Here is a 13,218-nt window from a genome sequence, read left to right as displayed (position 1 = left end):
TGCCAGACTAAGCCATACCAGAGAAAGGTGAACAGCTGTTTGTGTGATAGTTGATGCTTAGCCAAAAGCTCTTACTGTGAAGACCTCTGTCCACAAAAGTTTTTACTTGAAACACGCTAATATTGTTTTTTTTTTTTCTCAGAGGGGAGGAGCATTAAAGAAAGGACCCAATGCTAAAGCCCTAGCGGCCATGAAGCAATCTCTGCCGTACAACTTGAATGAGTTAGAATGGGATGTAGGTCACAAGACCAATGTACAACAATGTTACTGCTACTGTGGAGGCCCAGGAGAGTAAGTACAACATGGCTATTATTTCTAACAAAGCATTATATTTTTCATTACTACCAAACATCTAATTTAGAATATACTAACCATTTTTATATATATATATCAGATTATCAAACATGTTATTTTGTAACTGCTAGAACCATCAATTTTTTTTTTAAAGAAGTTTCAGGTTTTTTGTGGTAAAGAGGTAGTTGGGTTGACACAATATTGTACATTTTGGTCTGCTGACTTTGTAACCTTTGGAAAGCTTCAGAACAGATTTGCTCAACTATAAAACTACTGTGCAAAATTTGACAGTTTATGCATTTTGTTCATTTTTTTTTCTAGATGGTTCTTAAAGATGCTTCAGTGCTGCAAATGCAAGCAATGGTTTCACGAAGCCTGTGTGCAATGCTTACAGAAACCTATGCTTTTTGGTGACAGGTGAGGACTGTGAGTACATTGCACTGATCTGTGCATGTTCTGTAACTAGAAAATCTTGCCTGTGTAAAAATTGTGTTTTCTGCACTCTTCAGTGTCCTGCTTCAAACTAGTTTTGCAAGCTGCCGGTAATGAACTTAATAAATAACCTGTAGAATACTTTTCAGTATTAAGGATTCTCTGAATTTTTCTTCCAGGTTTTATACATTTATTTGTTCTGTCTGCAATTCTGGACCTGAATACCTCAAACGTCTATCCTTACGATGGTAAGTGATAAAATCTGACACTATTGTTTATTTTATAAGCAGTAATCATTTACTATATGTTGCTGTTTTTCATACTATTTAAATTTTTCATAGACTTTGACTTTTAAGTTGTTCAAGAAAAATATGAGGCTGTCATTGCTGGCCAATTTTTTAAAATATTACCTGTCTGTCAGTTATGCTGGCCGCTTGGATCAGCAATTTGGATAACCTTGGAAATGTCAGATTATTGAAGCCAGTGTAATAGCAGTACTGTAAGATGCCAGAAAGGCAGCCTCTGTGTTTTTCTTGTGACAAATTTTCTTAAATGAAAACGTGATTTAAATTTAGATTACATTGCTAAATAAAAAGATTCCAGGTTGGTTTTATTACATTGGGGTTTTAAACCTTGGACCCATTTAAAAAGGAAGTCTGCTTGACAACTAGTGTTTTCAGAACCCACAAAAAGTTCTTTATATATTGAGTGCAAAATCTCTGGCAGCTTATCTGGCCCTTAGCAAACTGGCAAATCAAGCAAAAAAACTGAAAATAAATCCCAGCATTTGGAGCTGCAATAATTGTTTTATTTGTACAGCAGCAGGCATCAACAAGCTTATGCTGAAAATGAACATTTCTAAAGTCTTTTTGACTTTTTGTTAAAAGATTGACATTTTGTTGCAGTGTATTCCAGAGATGAGCTGTGGAACCGTTTAAGGCTTAGTCTACATGGACTTTTTCCCTAGTGTTTAACCTAAGGCTTTAAAAGCCCATGTTTGAAATTTTCCATGCATTCCAATGAGCTAATCTACACCAGGATTAAAAAAAATTAAAACATGGGGTTTACGCAGAAAAACAAGGGAAAACACGTCCATTGATTTCATTGATTGCGTTCATAGGTGCTTGAAATGTAAAAACACGGGAAATCAATAAAAGTGCATAAAAATGCAGTAGGAATGTTTACATGCGTTTTTAAAACCTTCCGTGTAGACCCAGCCTAAAGAAAGGCACAAACTTTTTATTTAAATATGTTTCTAAACAGCCACAAAGGATATAGACAAACTTTGTTTGCGCCAAATGTCCTTTCCAAACCTGGATAATACTTTGTCAAGTAGTGGTGCCTTTACTGTGTTTCCTATATCTTGAACTGTGGGAGGGTCCCTACAGGTTAACTCGCCGCAGGCTGCCTGGAAAAGTGCACAAATGGGGCGGATACATGACCAGTCACCATGCACAAGTCTGTATTACAGGAAGCTCCTGCACGGAGCCAGAGTTTCGTGCAGGAATACTTTTTTGTTTAGACCATATTTGCTTATCCCAGAGTTCAGCCTAAATGAACAAGATAAGTTATTGCAGCCCTTAGTGTGGTAATTTATATTCTTTTATCGTTAATGTCTTCAGAAGGTGGTCTACAATGGCAATGAGTTAAAAATAAAAAAAATTGCTAACAGAAGCTGCTGAAAGCTCCTTTGCAGACACTTGCTGAATCTAAAAATTTAAACTAGTTTTTACAGTTAAGAACTAAATAATGCCTATGTGTGTAAGAACTAAAAAAAAAAAGTGTAGCGGTGCATGGGTAATACCCAAAAAGGTATTGTAGAGCTTTCTTTGCTAATGCTAAAATAGGGCAGAATATCCTTCTTAAAAGCTGCCTGTCTGGAACTGTCAGCCAGTTATTGGTCATTTACCCTGTGTTGCCTCTGCCCAACTTCAATTGGCTGTTTCTGCCAGGTCCTTCATTTTTATTATCTACATTATGGGACCAACTATGTGATGTATAACCTTTACCTCACATACTTTACAGTCCTCAAGGTTAACCTGTGCAAAAGCCAACAGAAGGGCTTGCTTTGCTTGATTCTTACTAACATAGATACAGTAAGTACAAGTGGGCTTAAAGTACAATACTGTAATGTAAATATTTGTTCCTTGTCTTCTGAATCCAATGAAAATGGAATTATATTTTAGTGCCGTGATTAACTTTTTAAACCTAAACATTAGTTGCTATCATTACAATGAATGAAGCAGGAGTGATCTTAGTGGTTTAAAGGCAAACTTGACGGTAACCACATTAAATCAGGATACTACTTTAGTGTTTTGATAGAGGGGTGTGGTTTGCCTTTTTTTTGGTGTTTATTGCTGGTAATCCAGTAAAGAGAAAGGACTTCTCATTCAATGTTACAGTTTCTACTGAAAGCCGATCCCACATACATGTGTACTGCATTCATCTGGAGTCCTAAATCCAGTGTTAGCTCTGCATTAATCAGTTTTGGGATTCACACAAAGCTCATGACTATGCTCACATATGATAGTGTTCGGAGGTTGACTGTTTTGTTCTAAGCACTGCATTTTGGGAATGTCCAAGGCCACATTCTCTGCCTTCTCACAAAGCGCCACTGATTTCCAAGGGTGTTGGGAATGTGGTGGTGTATCAATAAGGTAAGTTGGGGAAAGGATTTAAATGTCTTTCTGATACTTTGGCTTCAATCTACCTGAGTTGCTGACCCAGAACACATTCAGGGATAAGTAGTTCTGACACCCTGTTTGGCACACATTTTCAGTGTGTGTTCTGGTACATAGCCCGGCATCTCTTTTTTTCTTTTTTTTTTTTTTTTTTTTTTTTTTTTTTTTTTTTTTTTAGGAAACCTGCAATGGCAACCTCCACACTCACATGACAAGACTTTCTTTAAAGTAAACTTTTTTGAAAAACATAATGGTATTCTATTGCTGATTGCCCAGCAGTTTTTGCTAATACTTAGTCTCACAAAGCAAGCATACAGATTAAAGTCCCATTGAAGGGAGAACTTCTGATCAATAAGTCAAATTAACTGAAGGCATAAGACTGCAATGGCAGCCAAAGAGAATGAACTGTAAAACATATTTTGTTTAAATAACCTAGAATGTATTTAACTGGCTTAAACTAAACTTTCATTGAACTTTGAGACTCCACAAAAGGGACAGTTAATGCACAGCATTGTGTGTTTTGTAGCATCCTAAAGGGTTTCATGTAGAATTTATTTATGAATATATGTATATGTAGAGTGCAGTCTATAGAGAAGGCAACCAGGATTTGTATCCCACAATAATTCCCCAACTTTGGCACATGTGTGATAAGTTTAATCTTTTGGGGAAACAGCAAGGATATGCATAGTGTTTTTATTATTATTATTTTATTTTAAACTAAGTATTCAGTTGTACTATACAAAGTTTGTCTCTGAAAGCTTTGTTCCTTTATATGCTTGATAAAATCTGTTTTACTTACCCAAAAAAATTACACTTGTTTTGTTCTCTTTGACTTCCAGGGTAGACATAGCACACCTCTGTCTATACAATCTAAGTGTTATTCATAAAAAGAAGTACTTTGATTCAGAACTTGAACTTATCACTTATATAAATGACAACTGGGAGCTGTTGCATCCTGGTGAGGTAAGTACCTGGAGTCAGTTTCTTCTATAAAACACTAAGTTCTTGGTATAATTGTGTCATCCTTTCAAATCTTTTTTTTTTTTTTTCCATGTTACCACCTTCTGTTCTGCATAACATGTTTTATATACAGAATACTCATGTTTAATCTTTTTATACTTGGAATTAGTAAATGTATGTGTGTATCTATATACGTTGACTTTTTTGTTCAGTACCTTACTTTGAAGACACATAATACATTCTAAGAAAATAATTCTTTTTGTAAACATGATCTATTCTTTCCTCATATTCATTGGTGCTTAACACTTTTGAGTTACCTTGAGTTATCTTTAAATGCTAAGTGGTTTAAATGGCACAGAATACTTTGTCACCTTTAGCAATGGCGGCTCCATGTTATAGTTGCTACTGTAACTGCCTAATATAACATTTTTGTGTTTTATTTAAGAACATGTTGTGGTATAAAGACTGACCTAAAAGCAACTTCTTAATTTCAGCTGGCCGATACACCCAAAGCTGAACGATATGAACGGATTCTTGAAGCATTAAATGAGAACAAGACCATGTAAGTGTCTGTTTTAAACAAAGACATATAGAATTTGTTGTATTATATCAAAGACAATAAATATACCATATATAAGGACTTATATTGGGGAAAATTAGGTAGTATGTGGTCTCCGTTAAAGTATTTTTATATAGTCCGCACTGCCCCAGAGCTTTTAGCTAGATGGAGTTCCTAACTATAGAGGTAATGGGTAAGTGCAGTTTTGGCTTGCAGCACTAATTTTCTAGAAATCTAGATTTCTAGAAATCTAGTTTTTCATTTTCTTGTTTAAAACCTGGTGTTCCTGCCATAAAAATTTCTGTCCTAGAGTGACAGCACTTAGTCACTGTATTGTATCATTGGGGTGGTAGAGTTGTCACCCCAGGCTGCTTGTTACTGATTTGATCTTCAGAAACATCCCTCTTTTTCATCTCCATAAAATGGGAATGGATTCTGTTGTTAATAAAGAGCTGGGAACAATAACTGCGATAGACAGAGCAAGTCATCGGCTAACCAGGTTTCTCACTGTATCAACAGACATTTTAGTGCGTTTTCTATGATGCATTTTGAACAGATATAGCAGAACACTTGGACAAGAGGAAGATAATTAGTCAATAAAGTGCCAATGAGAACATTTTCATGCATTCCTGACTTTGACAATGTGGTTTTCTGTGTCCCCATTGGATATGTTTTATCACCACTACAGATTGATTGGTTTTCATTTCAAAAATGCTTTTTTTTTTCTGCCCAGGTTTATGTCTGGAAAGGAAATCAAGAAAAAGAAACATTTGTTCGGTCTCAGAATTCGGGTCCCTCCTGTTCCTCCAAATGCTGCTGTTAAATTGGAGAAAGAGGAGAGCACATCCCATGAATTCAAGATTAAAGGCAGGAAGTCATCAAAGCTTCATCCGGTTACAAAGTACGTTTTTGCAAGTGTCTTGGGGTTTATCAGTGTTTCCCAGTTATTCCATACCATTTTATTGGATGTGCTGTGTCTGTTGGGTGCAACTGGTGGGTAACCAACAAAAAGCTATGGATATAAAAAAGTTACTATCTGGATTTTGAAACCTCTTGTTTTTTTCTAGAGAGGAAAATAATGGAGAAGTGAAGAAGAGGAAACCAGTAGGTCGCCCACCAGGATCACATAGAAGAAAGATGTTGCAAAATGATTCTCTCCACTCTGCATCGGTAATTATTAATCCTTGTCGTACAGCTCATAGGTGGTTACAGAGAAAAGATGCTTTAAATCTGAGTAACCATTTATATTTTTATGGCCAGTATATGGTATTTTTAATTTCTACAGTGTGTTTAGAATTTTTCTTGTTGGTTTTGTTAAAGAAATAGCCAAGAACAAAGCAAGTTTGTTAGTGAAGTCAAGATATTTACAGTCTACACCAGTCTTTTTAACCAGGGTTCCTCCAGAAAGTTGCTAGGGATTCCTTGTGCCATAAGCAATTTGCTTCTCCTAAATAAGGTGCAAGTAAGCAACTGGCCAGAAATTTAGGAGACCTTATTTCCTTCCTTCCTGACGACCACACTGCTTCACACAAACTAAAGGTTGGACCAAAGTGCCACTACCTGTTCCAAGTAATATATCAATGCATACATTCTGTTTGTGCATATTTCTTGTGTACAGTTATAATTGTGTTCACCCAGCTATGTTTTCCTCTTCTGTAAGGCTTATAATAGTGTTTTTTTTGGATGAAAAAGCTCAAATATACACAAAGGCAACTGACTAAGTAAGAAGGATCCGTGTAAAGATGGAATTGGATTCCACCATTTTAGGATGGGACAGCTTCTGCTGTCTCCACCATTCTTTATAAATGAGGACAAATATATATATAAAAAAAAAAGCAACCCATTACAGTCTTATGTAACTTTGTCAATTAAAATGCTTTCTTCTTTGTTATTAGAAAACAGAAACAAAACATGAAGTACTGGAGAATTCCACTCTGGAGTCATCAGATCATAAAACGTAAGAACCATTTTTGTTCATATTATTTGTTTTGCCAAGGGACCTTTTTCCCATTTTGATTTTGATTTTTCTGGTAATTTCTGGTGTTGCAGAAAAACTGAGGTTATGCCTATCCCTGGTAATACTGATGTGGAGCCCAATGGTGCTGCAGGTTCTAAAGAAACTACCTCAACCACCCTTTCCAGGTACATGCAAATCCCTTAGCCCAAGCAAATGTATATTAGTTTTTATATTTTTGGGTAGTATACGTTGGGCGCTATTGAAAAATAATCCTTGTGTAGGGATGGAAAGACATATGTGGCATTATCAATCTGTACTAATAGCATTTGAATGGCTGCACACATGCTTAATAGTGGCCAGGGCTTTAATGTGTTTACCCAGACATTGAAAAACAATGTGTTTGTATTGTGATTAAAAATTATAGGCTTTGCCCATGCAGGGTGAAACAAGTTCTATGTTCCATTCCCAGTAGCACATTCACCTGTCCTTTGTTCCCACACATCTCCGTTTAGCTGCCATGAGTGAAAAATTAGCTGGTACATCTGGGTTTTCAGATGCATTAGACTCGCTTCTTTTGACAGTGCTGGTTTATTTGCCAAATACCAATACTGTCACATGGAAAGTGTCCATAGTTATTTTTAAGCTACAGCTTGGTAAAACTCATAGTTGATACATGTTGGCTATTTTTGCACCCTTCCAAACTGAGTGGAAATGGGTCAAATGTAAGATGAGTTTGTGCTGATGAAGAGAGGTGGATTAAACTACCCTGTTGCTTTGCTCATGCAGGGCAAAGCACTGGCTCATTTTGAAGTGGAAGTGCTGAAATGTCATCAGCACTCTTCCTCTGAGCTTTAGCAAACATCTATTAATAGAGCTTTTCAGTATCAATTCTACTGCATCTGCCCCTGCAGCAAAAGGTTAGTCATGTAAGTCTGTATAAGATCTTATTTTAATAATGGACGGTATACACAGATTATTATTTTATTTTTGTTGCTATATATGCATGGTGACGAAAGCTTGTGTTTTTAGGCCATATCATTTGCCTTTGTTACATAAAAAGTACACCTCTTTTATGTGTCTTTAAAGTGTACCCAACAGAGAAAACAAAAAAACAGGAGATAGTGCTGTTTGACAAAAAATATGCAATATCTATTTTATCAAATAACTATCTTTCCTGGCTTCTAATGGCTTTTTTGATTAAGCTTTACCCTACACAGCACATATGCCATGTGTTTAGCTTTACCAAGAATGAAGTAGCTCCTTTGCAGGGGTTACATCATCCAGTCAGTGAGGGGGGATAGCTGGCTGTACAGCAGACTTCCGGTGAATGGAGGTACCCATGTCCAGGACCTGTCATCATCGCTGCAGGACGACTGCACAGGCTATGTATGTACCATTCATACAGGGTATGTATGCTGTGCATACTTGCTGATTATAGCAAAAGCGCAACAACCGTGGAGTTTAGTTCCACTTTTAAGTTAGAAGGATTATGTTTTATTTTGAGTAAGTAATGGGTACACAATTTATGTATTGCACTTAATGAATTTTCTATGTCTTTGTAATTAAAGCCTAAGCGAGAGACAAAAAAAAACACATGAAAGTGTTCCTTTTCTGCCCTTTTTATTGGTGTTGTGCTGTCAGGTCAGTTTATATACAGATTCCTTTTATCTCTGAGTTTTTGTTTTTTTTTCCCCATCTAGTTCTCAGTCAGACTTGAGAAGAGTGACACGCACAGGGAGGTCCTGGTCTAGTGCTGTACCACCACCCAGAAAAAGAGGTCGCCATCCACGGAAGGCTCTCCAGGTTCACAATTCAGAGATGGGAAGAAACGATGAAAGCAAGGAAGATTCCCAGCTCACTACTGTCAATACTGATATAGTTAAAAATGCCACAGATCATGACTTACAGCTCCACCATTTGAAAAATTCCATTACTAATTACTTTGGTGCTGCTGGAAGAATAGCATGCGGAGAAAAGTATCGCATATTGGCACGTCGAGTCACACTTGATGGAAAGGTTCAATATCTTGTGGAGTGGGATGGAGCTACAGCTTCCTGACCATTGTGCTGGACAGCAACTTACTCTTCATATTCAGGTTCATTGAAGTGAAAATAAGTTATTTTTGTTCACCCTGTTAACTGCCAAAGTGCCTGCAATACTTATGGTAGCAAATAGGTGCTTAAATACAGAATATAAGGGTTTATTTTTCATACAATACAACATTTTCCCATTGCTCACAAAAGGAGACATTGCTTTAACCAAATATCTGCAGTAGTGCACATTTATGACATTGGTATGACTTATCAGTATTTGTAATCAAGCATTAACATTTTAGTGTAATATGGTTTGTAATCCCTCTGCTGCAAGGGAACTTGTCACCTTCAAACTGCTGCTCTTTATAAGAAATACAATACATAGAATACAAAAGATGTTTTACACTTAAATGGGAAGTGGACCCTAAGCTACAGCCCCCCTCTGTAGAGTAAAATGAAGTCCCCGTTCTCTTTTCCAGCACTAGGATTTTTCACTTCTGCTGCATCTGTTGTTGGCTTTATGGCCTTGGTCAGTGAGGAAATACAGGGTGAATCTTTAATTGTTTTATGGTTAGGTCTAAAGCAGGGGTTCATTTCTGAAAGAAATGCTTTTTAAAGCCTCATTATTTTCAGACCCATTAGTGAAATTTGATGATTGAACGAATACATTAAGAAAAATGTACTTGGCCATTATCTTTTGTAAAAGCATTCTTTGAAAAAATGGAACAAGTCAACAAGGACAACAGAAACACTTTTCTGAAAAAAATCTTTCCTTTTTTTCTTTTATTCTTAACTCTGTTACAGAGTTTGTTGAATTACTGTTTGAAGGGAGCGTAAAATGTAATGTAAAAGGTCGTAATGCTCTGATTTCCACTTCTGTCATACGCAATGTCCTTTCATTTAGCACCTTTCCTAACCCTTATGTATTCTTCCTGCCATTTTCTACCTAAGGATAAATGTACGTTTTGCGTAGTGCACTGTTTAATCTTGATGAATTAAACCTAATAGCGCAGTAACAAAATAAATATTAGGCCCATTACTAAAATACATGCAAACTAAACAGGCAGCCAGGGGGTTATAGGTGACACCTGATCCCAGTGAACAATTCTGATTTTTCTTTGTTAATGTCAATTTTTAAATTTGCCAAACCCTATTTGCAACATAGTCCAATTCCTGATTAAATACATTCATTAAAGAATGGGGTTTTCATGTCAGTAGCATTTATAAGGATTTTGAAAAAATAAAGAAAAATAAAAAACAGGGACTGGATGTGACCTCTTCACCAGTGTGTCATAGCAGTCAGGAGTGTGTTCATGGCATGCTTTTATTGACTCCATGTAATCAAAAAATAGATTGCATGTATTTTTAGGTTGACTAGTTTAGTATATTTGCAGTAATTCCAGTTTCAGAAACCAAAAAAAAAAAAAAATGGTAAGGTAACATAGCGATCTTAACAGTCTTGTCATTACACTATAAAAGTGTTTAGAGCGTTCTCGACCGGAGTTCTTTGAAGCTCGCCATTAGTGCTGTACACCGCTCTACCCTCATGTACCCAACTTTGGCCAGCGCTATTGCCTTTCAGCAGTGTATTTAAAAAGTCTTTATCTTTTGTAAATGTAGGTAGTTATTTGTGTTGTTTTTGATTTTTAAATTCTTTACAAAAATGATCTATGCAAAAAAAAAAATGACTTTTTTTTATGTATAACGAGGACAGGTGAAATACAGTTATCAAAATGTCAAGTGTCAGGAATATTTGCAGTATTTACATAACTCCCCCTCCCCCTCTTTCCTTTCAGATCTTGCTTAGATTTGCAGAACTGTAATTGGTTGTCCTCTCCACCCTCTTTAGAAATGTATGGTGCCGATTTTGTAAAAACATACAACTTGTTTATTTATAAAAAGCAAAAAATATAGATTTGTTTCAGCAACCAATCACATTCCAGTTGTACTATTTTCTTAGTGCAGGTAAGAAGACAGATTTCCGCTTCTGTTGCTAGCTATTAAGTGCAATGTGACATATTTTAGACCTCTGATTTATTGCACATTGGTTTATGAAAACTAGGGTAAAAGTGCAGTGGCGATTACTTGTTTCACTTCCAAAAAAGGAGGATGAAACCTGATTAGTTTCTGTGGTCGTTATGCTTTTGGAAACTTACTAAGAGGGGATTGTGTATTCCGTTGCTGCCCTTAAGAAAAAAAACAAAAGCGTTTTGCCTGACTGACTTTAAAGCATATCTAAACCCAAAAAGTAAAATGTAATATCAGCATATCAGTCTGTAGATGTAGTTTCTGCATTTTTTTTTTCATCTAATGCTGATGATCCTGCCAGTAACATACTTGCTGTTCTATATTGACAACGCTTACTCACTGTACTTTAACTATGGAGGATCAGTATTGTTGTCCTAGGCTGCTTTACTAGTTTGGATTACAAACACCTCCCCTTCTCCATTACTTAGGTGGGGGATGTTCTTTAGTTTAGAAAATATAGGTATGGGTTTAGTAAGCAGGGAGTTAGACACTGGAATTCTGGCAAGATAACAGATATTTTTATATAGCTGCAGAAAATGTAGTAGCCAATGTACATGCACAATGTCCATGCTATTGCAGTGCATTGGCAGCTCATTCCCAATAGACTGTCTTAATGTAACCCTGTGGTCATTTTTCATAGTAGGAAAGTCCTGTAAGGGAAGCCCATTTATCAATCATTCTGGTTACCTGTGTCTTGAAACTGCTGGAGCTTTATGCTGTCCGGTCCTCTTGTCATTGCTAATTTAGAAAAAAGTCAATGGACCAATTTATTAAAGTTCTCCAAGGCTGGAGAGGATACACTTTCATCAGTGAAGCTGGGTGATTCAGCAAACCTGGAATGGATTTCCTAAAAGTCATTTGCTATTTGATAGCAAGTAGACCAGTATGGAGTAAGTGAATGTGGTAGTCTTGATTTTTCTCCCCCAGGCAGTGACTTAAAAAAATGTTGAAGACATCACATCAACATGACCACAACTTCACAGTGTGGCCAACAATTGTAGCCTATGTATTTTTGTACAGATTTCCTTTACCATGAGGCAGAATTTGGTGTAACATACGTTCTGAGAAAACAGATGCCTCAAATAATTGATAGCAACCAGATTTTACATATATTTGAGTTGAATTTTGAGCTAAAGGGTGAAGCTTGGCCATACATTACAGCTTGTTTTTACAAGCTTTGTTTACCAACAGTGATGTAGTTTGAAGTTCTAATTTCATGCAATAGTGCAGAGAGGCCCCCACTTTGGAACTGAATTTACAATCCCAGACACTGCTTTGTGCTCATTCACCACAAGTACTCCTGCTGTCCCTATGTTTTACCGTCAGTTTGGTGGCAACTTTATAATCTTTCTTGTTGCTAAGGAAAACTGAGTTGTATTCCCTGAAACAGTAGAAGTTCACATGCTAAATGATTTTCATTTAGAACAAGTTGGAGGATTACCGGTTCCAGTAGCTGTTTTGTCATCCAATGCAGCCGCTGATTACTATGGCACCATCGGGTTATGCCTGAGCAACTGCAACAGAAACTCCCTGTAGACGTATAAATGTTACAGCAAAAATGTAGATTGGTAGCTGCAGATCTTTGCGACTAAGTTGGGAGCAATTCTTTCATCCCTGTGCAGCTGAGAGCAATGCTAAGGGTAGGGTTTACAGATGCCTAAAAGCAGTCGGTGAAAGGTAACTCCAGCTCCTATTACGCTGCATTACGCAGTCAGTAAGGTTGGGCTGGGACTGCCCTTTAGATTCCATAAAACATCAATGACAGCTCTTCTATCAGGCAGCTTTATTATTAAAGTCCATTTTATTCATCCTTGGGATTTCCTTAGCAACTTGTGTGTTCAGACTGATCCGACAAAAATAAGTTGTAAAAATACTTCAGTAAACAATTGTAAAATTTTGTACAGAATACCATTTAAATGTTTGTTCTTGTTTCTTTTTGTTGTTTTTTTTAACAAAATACAATTTTTAGAATTGCAAAATGCCACTGATTTTCTTTGATGTATCATTGCATCTTATTTAAGTTTTAAGTAAAATGCTACCGTATCATCAGTAATACAGCTTTATTTTCCTCCTAATTGAAACCTCATCATTAAAGTGCATTACAGTAGAAAAATTTGTTGTGTACATTTATTACTTGTATATGAAGTGGACTGTACTCTCCGATTAGCCTGCTAGCTTTCACTGGCAAATTTAAAAGATCCTATTTTGTAAAAATATAGGTACATCTGGAGTTACCCCTTTCTTTGTAATCCCGGTGCTCATAAGATTGGAGGA

At 36.5% G+C, this 13,218-nt stretch overlaps 1 protein-coding gene across 1 annotated transcript in view; it reads left to right on the top strand.

Annotated features, from left to right (window-relative positions):
• Nucleotides 1-13,057, top strand: part of MTF2 (metal response element binding transcription factor 2) — a 24,493-nt gene extending 11,436 nt beyond the window's left edge. Inside the window, exons 6-15 of the mRNA XM_072419875.1 lie at nt 143-291; nt 616-711; nt 906-974; nt 4,247-4,370; nt 4,862-4,929; nt 5,660-5,827; nt 5,994-6,096; nt 6,822-6,883; nt 6,976-7,068; nt 8,584-13,057. Coding sequence (XP_072275976.1) covers nt 143-291; nt 616-711; nt 906-974; nt 4,247-4,370; nt 4,862-4,929; nt 5,660-5,827; nt 5,994-6,096; nt 6,822-6,883; nt 6,976-7,068; nt 8,584-8,941 — 1,290 coding nt within the window. The 3' untranslated portion in view covers nt 8,942-13,057. The remainder of the gene's footprint in view (nt 1-142; nt 292-615; nt 712-905; nt 975-4,246; nt 4,371-4,861; nt 4,930-5,659; nt 5,828-5,993; nt 6,097-6,821; nt 6,884-6,975; nt 7,069-8,583) is intronic.
• Nucleotides 13,058-13,218: the final 161 nt, after the last annotated feature.

Source organism: Pyxicephalus adspersus, chromosome 8 (assembly GCF_032062135.1).
Source record: "Pyxicephalus adspersus chromosome 8, UCB_Pads_2.0, whole genome shotgun sequence".
Lineage (NCBI taxonomy): Eukaryota > Metazoa > Chordata > Amphibia > Anura > Pyxicephalidae > Pyxicephalus > Pyxicephalus adspersus.
This window is presented reverse-complemented; position numbering and strand designations above follow the sequence as displayed.